The sequence below is a fragment of the Panthera onca genome, chromosome F1 (genome assembly GCF_046562875.1).
Source record: "Panthera onca isolate mPanOnc1 chromosome F1, mPanOnc1 haplotype 2, whole genome shotgun sequence".
Taxonomy (NCBI): domain Eukaryota; kingdom Metazoa; phylum Chordata; class Mammalia; order Carnivora; family Felidae; genus Panthera; species Panthera onca.
Genome location: NC_138355.1, coordinates 29,994,983 through 30,009,180, shown reverse-complemented (window position 1 = coordinate 30,009,180; position 14,198 = coordinate 29,994,983). Strand labels below are relative to the sequence as shown.

General features: G+C 36.3%; 1 protein-coding gene across 3 annotated transcripts in view; it reads left to right on the top strand.

The window, feature by feature from the left end:
• XPR1 (xenotropic and polytropic retrovirus receptor 1) overlaps positions 1 to 13,922 on the top strand; it is a 218,207-nt gene extending 204,285 nt beyond the window's left edge. For all 3 annotated transcript variants that reach the window (XM_060643796.3, XM_060643801.3, XM_060643798.3), the window contains 2 exons: positions 5,181 to 5,402; positions 8,580 to 13,922. In XM_060643796.3, coding sequence (XP_060499779.2) covers positions 5,181 to 5,402; positions 8,580 to 8,640 — 283 coding nt within the window. In that variant the 3' untranslated portion in view covers positions 8,641 to 13,922. The remainder of the gene's footprint in view (positions 1 to 5,180; positions 5,403 to 8,579) is intronic.
• Positions 13,923 to 14,198: the final 276 nt, after the last annotated feature.

Below are 14,198 nucleotides of genomic sequence, written 5' to 3'. Positions count from 1 at the left end.
AATTCCAGAGGAATTGTTTTTTAAACCTTCCTAAAAACATCGGTAATCTAACAAGATAGCCCAAAATCTAAGTAAAAGCAGATACCCTAAAGGTAAGCAAAGCACTAAAGCTAATTTTGCACTAAGTATATTTGCCAAACCTAGCAATTTTGTATGCACCTAATAACATAGCCTAAAAATATGTTAAAAAAAAAAAAACAAAAACTGACATTGGTAAAAAATAGAAGTAGGTGAATTTACAATTTTAGGGGAAGATTTTAACATACTTTTCTCAGTAATAGTTTAATTAACCAACTTGACCTAATTGACATATATGGAGCACTGCATTCAACTACTAAATACACATTCTTTTATTTGCATGTAGAACATTTACCAAAATTAATCGCATGCTAGGCCGTAAAGTAAGTTTCAACAAATTTCAGAGGACTGAAATCACAAAAAGATAACTGAAAATTCCCAAATGTATAGAAATCAAGCAATACATGACTAAATAACCCAGGGGTCAAAGTTGAAATTGTAATGGAAATTTTAAAATATTTTAAACATAATGAAACTGATAATGTGACAGAAGAAAATGCAGCTAAAGCCATGCTTAGAAGGCAATGTATAGCTTTAAGTGTATACATTGGAAAAATATACAGCTTCAAGAAGATTTTTTTTTTATGAAGTTTATTGTCAAATTGGTTTCCATACAACACTCAGTGCTCATCCCAAAAGGTGCCCTCCTTAATACCCATCACCCACCCACCCCTCCCTCCCACCCCCCATCAACCCTCAGTTCTCAGTTTTTAAAAGTCTCTTATGCTTTGGCTTCAAGAAGATTTTAAAACAGCAAATCAAACCCAAACGAAAGTAGAAGGAAGGAAACATAAAGAACAGAAATTAATGGAATAGAAAACAAAGTCGAGAAAATTAACAAGCCAAAGTTAGTTCTTTAAAAAGACGAATAAAATTGATAAATATCTAAACATGACTTTTTTCTTAATGTTTATTTTTATTTTGAGAGAGAGAGAGTGCCAGCAGGGTAGGGGCAGAGAAAGAGGGAGAGATAGAATCCCAAGCAGGGTCCACACTGTCAACACAGAGCCCAAAGTGGGGCTTGATCCCACAAACTATGAAGTCATGACCTGAGCCAAAACCAAGAGTCGGACACTCAACCGACTGAGCTACCCAGGCACCCCTAAACATGAATGATTAAGCAAAAAAGGAAAGAACGCACAAATTACAAATAACAAAAATCCTCAAGATATATTTTATGCCAGTAAGTTAAAAAATTTACATGGAGGAGTACCTGGGTGGCTCAGTTGGTTAGGTGTCCGACTTTGTCTCAGGTCATGATCTCTCAGTTCATGGGTTTCAGTCCCATGTCAGGCTCTCTGCCAACAGCTCAGAACGTGGAGCCTGCTTCAGATTCTGTGTCTCCCTCTGTCTCTCAAAAATAATAAATAAACCTTAAAAATTGACATGGAATGGACAAATTCCTTGAGAAGCACTGTTTATCAAAACCAATAAAATAGAAAATTTGATAGGCTTGTATCTATTAAAGAAATTATATTCATATTAAACTTCTTCTCATGAGGAAAATGGTAAGCCCAAGGAATTCCTCCAGAAATATGAGGAAATGTTACCAGTTTTACACAAAACTCTTCCAGAGAAAAGAGGCGATAAAAGGAACACTTCCCAGTTCCATTTTGTCCAACCAGCATGGCTTTGATCTCTAAACCTAGGAGGACATTCCAAGGAAGACCAGTCTGTCTCTTGTAAAGAAATGCAAAACTCCTGAAGAAAATATTAGCTAGTGAATCCAACAGTATATAAAAAGCATAGTACATCATAGCATAGTACATCACAAGTTAGTTTCATTCTAGGAATGTGAGATTTAATATGCAAAAATCACTAACATTTAAAAATTAATCTGTGTTAACTCACCACATTAACAGAATAAAGGGAGAAAAATCTTCAGATATGTAGAAACAATACTGAGAAAAGTCAATACTTGTTCATAAATAATTTAAAGATTATCTACAAAAAACATAAATAAGGCCATATTTAATGGGAAGACACTGTAAGCTCTCCCTTGAGATCAGGAATGAGATTATTATGCCTGTTGTTACTTGTTTTTAACATCATACTGAAAATATAGGTAGTGCATTGGGGAGACAGTATAAGAATTAAAAAGGAAAAAATAAAACTAATTACTCACCCATGACATGATTGCATATGCAGAAAATTCAAAAGAATTTACACAAAACCTTTAAAATAAGCATAGCTATGTCCCTGAATATAAGGTTAATATAAATAAAAATGTAATGCCCTAACAAACAGTCCTAAACAACTAGAAAATGAAATTTTAACAAACATACCACTGTGAGTTGCATCAGAATATATCAAATACCTAGGAATAAATTTAATGAATGATTATGTGTATGAAAATTGATAAGCCAGTTCTATAATTTACATGGAAACAGTAAGGATCAAGAATAGCCAAGACTAGGGGCACTTGGGTGACTCAGTTGGTTGAGCATCCAACCTCAGCTCAGGTCATGATCTCGTGGTTCATGAGTTTGAGCCCCACGTCAGGCTCTCTGCTGACAACTCAGAGCCTGGAGCCTGCTTCAGATTCTGTTTTTCCCTCTCTCTCTGCCCCTCCCCTGCTCATGTTCTGTCTCTGCCTCTCAAAAATGAATAAACATTAAAAAAAAAAAAAAAAAAAGAGTAGCCAAGACTATGCTGAAAAGAAAAAAGTTATAGGACTTATACTCTCAAATATCAAGACTTCCTATGTAGCCACTGTAATTAAAATAGTGTCTAGTGTTAGTGACAGAATAGACAAATAGTCCACTGGAACAGAATAGGGAGTCCTGAAACAGTTCCACACATACATCGGCATTACCTGATTTATGACAAAAGTGACTAAATAATAGTGGAGAAAAAGAGGTTCTTTAGTAAGTGATATTGAATCAACTGAGCTGGCTATCCATATGGGGGGAAAATGAATCTTGACTCTCACCGCATACTGTATACAAAATCTATTCCATTGCAGAACTAAATATGAAAGGTATGGGGCACCTGGGTGGCTCAGTCAGATTAAGCATTTGACTTTGACTCAGGTCGTGATCTCACAGTTTGTGAGTTCAAGCCCTGCCATTGGGCTCTCCCCTGTCAGCAACAGAGCCCACTTTGGGTGCTCTGTCTCTCTCTCTCTCTTTCTCTCTCTCTCTCTCTCTGCCTCCTGTCTCTCTCTCAAAAATAAGTAAACATTAGAAATAAATGAATGAGTGAATGAATAAGAAAGATAAATCAATAAGAAAGGTAAATCAGTAAACTTTCTAGAACATAGGACAGCACCATAAAGGCAGCTTTGGGGGTGTGATAATGTTATATTTTTTTAATTTCTGAGTGGTAATTATAAAGTGTGACCACTTTATAATAACCAGGTTGCACACTTAATAATTTGCACACTTTTGTATATCTATAGTATACTTGAATTAAAATGCTTATTTTTTTTAAAAAGGATTATCGTCAAATCCTTTTTAAAAAAAAGGATTATCGTCAAAGAAGTGGCAGTTTAATAGCTGACTTCTCAAAAGTAACAATGAAAACCAGAAGTCATTAAAATGATATTTTCAGAAGCCCCTGGGTGGCTCAGTTAAGCACCTGACTCTTGAGCTCAGCTCAGGTCTTGATCCCAGGGTCATAAGTAAAAGCCCCACATTGGGCTCCATGCTGGTCATGGAGCCTACTTAAAGAAAGTATAAAATGATATTTTCAGTGTGCTGAAAGAAAACAATTGCCTACCTAGAACTCTTTATACACTGAAAATACCTTTCACAAGTGAAAATGAAATAAAGATATTTGCAGACGTGTATAGCATTCCTCTGAGTCAGGATGGGCACATCTATCAGGGTGGTCTGATAAAATAAGACAGCGTCTGGAAACTGTGCTTGCTGCTGTCAGTACTTTCTCCAAACCATGTGTCAACCCCTCTTCTTCATTTTCCCAAATCTCTAGGTCTAGGACCTGAAACTCTCCATCACTACAAGACCTACTCCCTTCCCAGTTCTTTCTCTTCCACATATGATGCTGCTTTATAAATTGAAAAAAAAAATTTTTTTATAGATAAAAAAAAATTCCTTTTTGAGGTTCTTATTTCATTTTTCCTTTAAAATTATCTGCTTAATAATAGACTCAGATGTTCTATCACCCATTTAAAACAAAAGCAAGGAGCCTCCTTTGAATCTACTTTCCTCCTCCAATTCATGCCCATTTCTGTCTCCTTTACAACAAAACTCTTCAAAAGATGTCTGTACTTGCTGTCTCCGCTCTCACACTCCTCCCCTATTCTCCCTTTAATTCAACTCGTCTTTTTTCCCAATACTCAAACTAAATTGCTTGTGTTAATAATCTTGTGTTAATAATAACAGTAATAATAACAATAGCAGCAAACATGTATTGCCCACTATGTGCCTGGCACTGTTCTGAGCCCTTTATGTGTATCAGCTTATTGACTCCTCAGAACAATCTTCTGAGGTAGATACTGTTACTGTCCCACGTTACTCATGACACTGAAGCATAGGTTAAGTAACTCATCCAAGGTCGTTACACCTAGGAAATGATGGAGTCATGATTCGAATCTAGACAGTCTTTCAGAATCTATGCTCTTGTATCATACTGCCTCTTTGTTTTGCTAAATCCAGTATCTGTTCTTGGTGCTGACCTTACTTTACTTTTTTCACGTCATTTCTCAGAAGCCAAACTCCTATGTCTCCCTGGCTATTCCTTCTTAACTCCTTTACTGGTTCTTCTTCCTCTTCCCAAATTATGAATGTTGGGAGTGTTCCATGGTTGAATCCTCTGCCCTCTTCTTTCCTCCACTTACATTATTCTTAATCCCATGACTTGAAATAACTGTCTTTATGCAGTCTCCAGCCCTAGACTCTGCCTTGAACTGCAGACACATAGCCATCCCGCTGCTGTATTTTCCCCCTTGGAATTTTCCTTTTGTCTATGTCATTCTTATTCCCTCCCCACCACACCATCTTTTCCTGTTTTAATATTCTAACCTTTAATTCCTTGTTTTTGTTTCTTGAATGGACACTTGATACACTGGGAGGTTTACAGGTTACAACAGTATGTTCAAATTTTATAAGTAATTTACCTACCTACCCTATTTTGCTAAGGCGATTTGTGTGGAACTTCTTCCGCCTGGAGAATGAACATCTGAATAACTGTGGTGAATTCCGTGCCGTGCGGGACATTTCTGTGGCTCCTCTGAATGCAGATGACCAGACACTCCTAGAACAGATGATGGACCAGGATGATGGGGTACGAAACCGCCAGAAAAACCGTCCGTGGAAGTATAGCCAGAGCATATCCCTGCGCCGGCCTCGCCTCGCTTCTCAGTATGTATGGCTTCCGCTTTTCTGAAACGAATTTCCTTCAGGTGTTAGTACTGGTTAACAATTAAGCTAAGATGGTATCAGGTTGAACCACATGAATTTACTGGCATTCAACCATTTTAATTCCTCTGCATTATCTTTCATCAAAAAATTGAAATGAATATGGCCCCTGCTTATAGAGTGGTTATGATGGGATTTAGACCAGTTTCCTCACAGAAAGAGCTCTTATATATGAATAGCTTATATAAATATAAGCCATTGTGTTTATTTTCTTACTAAATACCCACAGCAGTATTTTTATAAGTCATTAACTTTGTATGATCCTAAAAGAAACAATAATGTAGAATATATTGTGGCTGCATTTGGAATCTAGAGATTTCACAGTGGATGGGAATGATGTTGAGCATGAGCAGTTTTCTAAAGGATAAGAGAGTGCTTGACTAGGCCAGAGGCACAGGATGAAGACATAAGGGTAGAAATGAGGGGCAGAGGGAAAAGCCATGTGACTAGAACTAGAGTAAGAAAATTTAGCCAAATAGATGAAGTATAATTGTAAAAGGCTGGAAAAAACAAGCTTGATCCTATAGGCAGGAAGGAGTCAGAGAATTTTTTTCATGAAAGAATGACAGGAAAGTAGTATTTTCATGAGTTTTAATGGCACTTTTCAAAATATGTTGGGAAAGGGGACACTAAAGGCCAGAATACCAACTGGAAGGCCACTGCAGTATTCTTACATATCAGACATTGAGGACTTGGGTCAGGATGCTTTACAGTAGGACTAAAAATAATAGAAGGAGATGTTTTAGAGGAAGTAAAAAAAAAAAAAATAGGAGGTGGTAATAGTAACCCATAGGTAGAAGGGGGCAGAGTACAAATTGCTCAGGCTTCAAATAGAATTTGGAAGTTCTCTGAAGAAGACAAAGTACAGAAAAGAAGGGCAGAAAACAGGAAGCTAAGCCTGAGGAAACACGGGCAAGAGAAAAAAGAAGTAAAGGATTGGGAAAGGAATGGCCAGGGAGGTGAGTGGGAAGAACATCAAAACAAAGCATGATACGATTATAGTGAGGAAGTAGAGTTTGAAGCAGGAGGAGGGGCACTAGGGGTTGGTAGGTGGGGTCAGCAGGGTAAGTGCTGAAAAGAACTGGAGGACTAGGCAGTTGTCTCATTGAGCTACTAAATGTGGATGGCTGATCCTTATTAGTCACCAGCAGAGGGCAGTCTAAACATATGTTATTTCTGCTTCAGAAACCAGGAAGCTTTTTGGCACTAGATTACTACGTTCAGTTTCAGGTGTTAAGTGGAAAAACACTGAGATATTAGATTGCAACCAGAAGATGTTTAAAACAATGGAACAGAGGGGCACTTGGGTGGCACACTCGGTTAAGCATCCACTCTTGTTTTCAGTTCAGGTTGATCTCCTGGTTCGTGAGATCAGGTTCCTCACTGACTGTGGAGCTTGCTTAGGATTCTGTCTCCCCCTGTGTCCCTCCTCCCACTTATGCTCTCTCGCTCTCCCTAAAATAAATAAAAACTTAAAAAACAATGGAACAGGTTATGTGAAATGGAGAGAGCAGAGAATCTAAAATAAATTCTGAATTTGAGTACAGACTTTGTGACTCACGCAACCTTTAGCACACACTCTTTACCTTTTTGAATGTCAGTTTTCCACCTCTGTCAAGTGGGAGTAATAATACCCACTTCACAAAGTACCGCTTGTACCTCATAGGACTAATGAATTTAAAAGTATCTTAACATTATCTTATCCCACTTTTCATCTAGTAGAAGAATCTCTTCTAATGCATCCTGATGAGATGGTCATCATATGCTGATTGACAGTTGTCAATGATAATGAAGTTTATGTAGATGGGGCACCTGATTTTATTATTGGATGGTTATTGTGGCTAATAGCTTATGTTGGGCTGAAATATGCTTCACAGTAACTTCAACCAGTTGATGCTAGTTCTAACATAACTTTCTAACATAACTTCCTCCCTCTTCTACATTATACTTAGTCAACTTTTTGGAGACAAATGTCATGCCTTTCCTTAGGTCTTCTCTTTTGCTGGCTTACTCACCTTGTTTCGTGTGTACCTCAAATGGCAGTATTTCTATCAACCTCATCATAATTTGTTTAATACTTTGCTGATGTTTATTTCATCCATTTTCTCACTTGATATTGACACTATCTCTATGAGGTAAAAGTACTATTATATAAATAGGTATTATTATTCCTGCTTTACAGAGATGAAAATTAACACTCCAAAAGTTACATCATACAGAGTCAATACTCAAACTCAGGTCTTTTCCTTTTATTTTTATTCAAGTATAAGCATACAGTGTTATATTAGTTTCAGGTGTACAATATAGTGATTCAGCATTTCCATGCATTACTCAGCACTCATCACAATAAGTGTACTCTTAATCCCCTTTATCTATCTCACCCCTCCTTCCACCCACCTCCTCTCTGGCAATCAGCAGTTTGTTCTCTATATGTAAGAGTCTGTTTTTTTTGTTTGTGTTCTTTTTTTTTTTTTTTACATTGTTCACTTGTTTTGTTTCTTAAATTCCATATGTGAGTGAAATCATATGGTATTTGTCTTTCTCTGATTTATTTCACTTAGCATCATACCCTCTAGGTCCATCCATGTTGTTGCAAATGGTAAGATTTCATTATTTTTTTTATGGCTGATCAACTCAGATCTTCTCATTTTGGATAATTTCTCTCTCTGTTGCACATGACCTGCCATTTTTCTTTTTACCTTCCTCTGGTTGCAGTCTATTTTCTCAATGTTTTTCCAATAATACCTGAAACTGAATATGAAACTCCAAGAATAGTCCATCTGGTGCAGTATATAATGCCCTTTTACAATGTATTTTTTTTAATGTTTGTTTATTTTTTGAGAAAGAGCAGAGAGAGAGAGCAGGCGGGGGAGAGAGAGAGAAAGGAGACACAGAATCTGAAGCAGGCTCCAGGCTCAGAGCTGTCAGCATAGAGCCCAATGTGGGGCTCGAACTCATGAACTGTGAGATTGTGACCTGAACTGAAGTCAGACACTTAACCTAGTGAGCCACCCAGGCGCCCCTACAATGTGTTTTTAATGGTGGTAAGATTGGAAATGTATCCAATACCATGACATGGTTGTATTTTAATAATGGACTATGTGCTTTTTTTCTCCCTAGATCCAAGGCTCGTGACACTAAGGTATTGATAGAAGACACAGATGATGAAGCTAACACTTGAAGCCTCTGGTCTAGTTTAACATCTTTGGTTTTCCTACTCTACAATTCTTTCTTCGACCAACGCAACCTCTGGTACCTTTCCAGCCGAAAACAGGAGAAGACACATAACACATTTTCCGAGCTCTTCCAGATCGGATCCTATGGACTCCAAACAAGCTCACTGTGTTTCTTTTCTTTTCTTCTGGTTTAATTTTCATTTTCTATTTTTAAAACAAATATTTACTTCATTTTGCCAATCAGAGGACATTTTAAGGAACAAAACCATAGTATCTTATGGATTGTTTACAATCACAAGGACACAGATACCTATCAGGATGAAGAACAGGCATTGCAAGGACCCTCTGATGGGACGGTACCGAGATACCTCGGCTTCCGCTTGGCCCGGTTTTGACTGGTTGAAACCGGACATTGGTTTTTAACTTTTTTGTCCGTTTATGTGGAGAATTTTTTCCTTTCCTTCATACCCAGCGCAAAAGCACTGGCTGCACTTGCAGGGAAAGTGCAACTTAGAGCAGTACCTTCATTCACGAAGCTACTTTTTAATTTGATGTAACTTTTCTTATTTTGGGGAGGGTTGCTGGGTGGGTGGGAAATATGATGTATTTGTTGCATATAGTTTTCTCATTATTTATGAAACTTAACCATAAAAGAATGATATAACTCCTGTGCAATGAAGGTGGTAACAGTGAAAGAAGACAGGGGAAACTAATGTTGGACCGCATTTGAGGGTTTAGTCCGCAATACCTCTTTCACGAGATAACTTGCACCACTTTGACTTTGATTTTTCTTTCTTTTTTTTTTTTTTTTTTTTAATTTTAAGCCAAAGTTTTATTACTGAGTTTTTACGTTGCTGCTGCTTTAGAATCCTGAGCATGTCTCTCCTAACAAAGCATCTATATACTTCCACACAACTGGTTGACATTTTTTAAGAGGTCTGATACTTTTTTGTTTAAGGAACAGATGTGGAATATATTTGCCCATACTCCAACCATAACAACTGAAGTTATGCCTTATTAAGCTTCAGCATTTAGGGTAATTGAAACCTTTCCTAACTCTGAGTTAGAAGATAAAGCTATTTCAGAGACTGCCTACACTTTTGTTGGATATTTTTTCATCTGGACTCACTACTTTAGCCAAAATTTGATCAAATTGAAAGTCTGTCTTGGGGAAACCGTATATTTGAGAGCAAAGAACAAATAATCCTTCCTCTTTCACATTACATTAATAAAACAGACCTTAGCAGCCATTTCTCCCAGCAGTTTTAAAGGATAAATATTGTATTTCATGCCCTCCTGTGAGAGAAAGCCTGCTTTTAAGATTTTGGGGGTCTAAACTTGGGTCATAAACAAAAAATACATTTCTTAGACATTTCAGGCTCTCATGGTTTGTGCACAATGCCCATTTTTACTTCCTTGTCTAATTTCTTTCCTGTTTTCCTAAATCATCCAAATAAGCCCCAACCTTAAAGGATTTTACTTTCCTAAATGTGGTTGGCACTAAATTGAGCATTTTGTTATCTATCAAAATTAATATAAATTCCAGGAAAAAGTGAAGTGTGTTTTAATCCTCCCATCCGGCTAGATCCAGTTGAAGATTCCAGCATCAACATCAGTGGATTCGTGAAAGTAAATTACTTCTGTCGTTTTGACGAGAGACAAACGAGCTGTTATCACTTCCTTAGTCTTAAACACGTGGGTGTTACCCATTAATAAGCCCCTTTTGTCATCTGCCCTTCTGCCATGTATTGTAGGTCTTCACTCATACCTGTCGTGATCCAGTAGGTTATATTCAAGTCAACTGTTACTGCCAAAATTCCATCCACTATTTGTTAACTGACAAATAGTTCGTTTCCAAAGGAGTTTATTCCAGATTTATTCTGATAAACTTCCAAATTTTTTCCCTTTCCAAATTGAGATTTTTTTCTGAAAAATCATACAAATTTTTGGCTTTTGTTGTTTTTTTATGTTTTGCCAAGCAATGTTTGTTGGCCCAAAAACTGAAGCGGAATAGTTTAATTACCTCTCTCTCTCTCTCTCTCTTTTTTTTTTTTTTTTTTTTTTTTTTTTTTAGTTTAAATAAATTGAATCATCATAATCAGTGGTAACAATTTAGTGACCCATAATAGATTAAAGGTTGCATTATTTATACTTGGGATTTTTTTTTTTTTTCTATTTTGTTTTTGTACTTTAAAACTATGGGGGAAATATCACTGGTCTGTCGAGAAATAACAGTAATTATTACTGAGTTAGATAAGTCCAGTGGACCAGTCATTTCTTGTACAAATAAAACTGGTGGTACTAATTAATGTGTATCCAGAGCAATTTGAATTGTCAACTTCATTTTCTATTATTAGTAAAACTATATAATGACACACATGAAGTCTTGCAGTTGACTTTTGGTATTTGAACTCCCCAGTGTTTTTATTTCAGTGTATCCTACGGCCAATTTGGTCTTTTTTCAACTGTTACGATCCTAGGCCCTAATCAGTATTATTTTTTCATAGACAATACAATGTTAGAATTCTTTTCTGATATGTTTGTCCTATAAGCATAGTCTATTCAAGAATGATAAGATTTCTGTAACTTTCAGCTTACCATGACAGATGCTCAAATAAGTATTGAAACACACAGCTTCATTTTCCTCCTAAAGCTGTAAAGAGAAAAGAGGGCTATTCCTCATCAAGAGGAAGAGTTTGGGAGACAGAATATACATTTAAATTTTTTTCTTTGAAAAAAAAGGCAACGTACATTTTTCTCTTCTAAATTTAAATGCCCTAGCAGTTGCCAATGCTGTGTCCTACCTAATATTTTATTGGAGACGTCTGTACACTGAAACTCTTAGAACTCTTAGGAAATTAATATCACAGGGTCATTTTAAAGGAGCAGCAATCTAACCAAAGGTAAAACTTTATCTGATTTTAGGTTTGGAAATTCTAGTTTTATTTTTATTTGAGAATCAATTTATGTCATCAGTTTAAATACTCCCCAAAGGAATGAAAAGGAAGTATAAATAAAAGAATAAAGTTCGTTGACATGTGTAAAGAAATTGGAAGACCCAGAAAAAATGGCTTATTTTCTACTCACAAGTATGCACCTATACTTAAGCCTGCCTATGCCATTAGAATGGAATGAATAGTTGATGGTTTCATGCCATACAGAGAGACAATAAAATGATCAAAAATTAAGTCATTGTTAATTGGGTTATAATGGTAATTTTTAAATTTGGAAAGAAGTTGAAAACCCATAAACAACTTATTTTCCTAGTATCTCATTTTTCTTAAGAAAGCTGCTTAACTTCAGATTCAGCAGCAATGATGTGAGAGAATGCCTGACACCTCATCAGTAACCTATATGGACCCTTAAAGAAGGACCTAGTCCCTAGGATCCATTACTCCCCCAAATTTTCAACATGAGAGTTTTAAGATTTTAACAAGATTTTACCGGAAGTAAGTTGTGGATATATGGTATCCTTTCACCATGGTTTGGTCAACGTACATTCATGATAATGAGAAAGCAGTTCATCCTTTCTTAACAAGTGAAGTAAAACAAGTTAAGAATAAAAAAAAGTGACATCACTGAGTTGTACAGGCATCAGATTAACAGACATTTAGTTGAAGAAAAATAAAATAATTGTGGAGATAGCAGAGAGGAGCAGGAAGATGTTGGATCCTGGCAGCAAGAAGCAGGACAGTTAGGAAAGTGTGTGAGCTCAGTGGCATTGGTGATGCCTCGCTGTTTCTCCTCTCAGTGGTTATGTTGCTGGTAGAGACCTGCCTTTATTTTCCCATCATTTTTCATTATTTTGCATTATTCAAGAAATGGTTCTTTATGCCCAAATGCAATTTTCTAAGCAATAACTGAAAATTTATTAGTCTAAGGAAAATAATTTAGAAAATAACCATATCCATGGCATTATTTTATTCAAAAACTTATTCTCTGAAGTGATTACGCTTTGATAAACAGATTTCAGATTATGATTCTCCTTAATTTGCATGAAAGTTGCCTGTCTTGGAAAATAAGTACTTCTTGCTATATAGCATATTTAAATTTTTTAAATTAAGATTGCTTCTCAGATTCAAAAAAAAAAAAGTTCAATCTATGGCCTTTTCAACTACAAAATCGTCAGTTTTCTCAAACCTAATAAAAAAGCCAGCATCATTACATATAAGATCTGTAGTCACTAGGTTAAGACAATACAAATTATGGTAGAACTTGAGAAAATGGTGAAGAAGAATCAAATTTACCAGCTTAGTTCATTTTATGATGCATCTAAATTTTATTTCTTGATTATGATGATTAGGAGCGTTAGAGTTAAAATGAGATTTTATAAATTACTTAACACATTTCTGCATTTCAGGTGTCCATCTTGGTAGTAAATCTTAAAAGCTAACTTTCTGCCTTATATTTTCAATCTATATATACAGTGTCAGAGCACAGTGATAATGTGGGATAGAATTGATTATATTAGAGCATAAGACATTTGTAATGGTCAGTGCTACAAACCAATAATTTAACTGGCATTAAACCACATCTACTCACCAAACATGAAAAAGTTAATCTCATTAGATTGGGAAGAGCTTAATTTAAGTGATGAGAGGTTTGCCTGGGATTGGAGATGAGCCTGCTGATTGGTACAGTTCATAATGGCCTTTCTTACATGAGTTGGCAAAACTATGATAGCTGAGTTGCCCCTTAAGAATCTTCCAGAATATACTTGCATACTTATGGTGGAAGAGGAAGTGAGAGGGACAAGATGAGAGTTTCCCCTGAAGTGAAGAGAAACATTATACTAATTTTCATCTAAAGTATGTTTCCTTGTGGCAGACCTTTGGTTTATTTTATTAGTATATCAAAGCCACCTTCAGTTTTTTATGGTGCCATCAACCTAAGGAGGACAATCAAATAACCAATTGTTTGCCTTGGATTTAGTGTGTCTGCTAATTACAGTCTCATCTTGTATACCTTCAAACCAGTTACTTGACTAAACTTCCACCATATTACCTTAGTTCTATTTCCTTTCCTCTGTACAACCGCAAATCAGAGGGGAGACTTAGTACCAGAAAGGTGTGGACTTCTAAGAAAAAGCAAGGATTCCATCTTAACTACCGAAACTTCCTGAAGTTCCTACCCAAATGTCCCTGATTGTCCTGTGGCAACACCAGCATGGTGGGAATAGGGAGAAAGATTGTAAGGAATCCTGAAAGAATCCTGTAATTGGTCATGACATTGTTATTCTTTTGAACTGTAAAGTAAAATTGTGAGCCACTCACATTTGCAAAAAAAAGCAGAATTCAAGCTTTATCACATTGTTAAGATTAATTTCTTGCTATATTCTGGATTAGCACAGAAGCTTGTATCAAGACTATTTAGGAGGGGAATAGGGTGTAAAATGTATCTGTCTTTTCAAACCCTCTCCCTCTAGTCATGTTTCCTTCACCCCCTACCACATTGTGTTGGTCAAATGATACTATCTATGAAACCCTGAGCTATAGTTGTCAAAAGTAACTGGAATGTGATTAGTTCTCTGTGGGTGCTTCTTTCCCTCTTTTTTCGCCCTTGC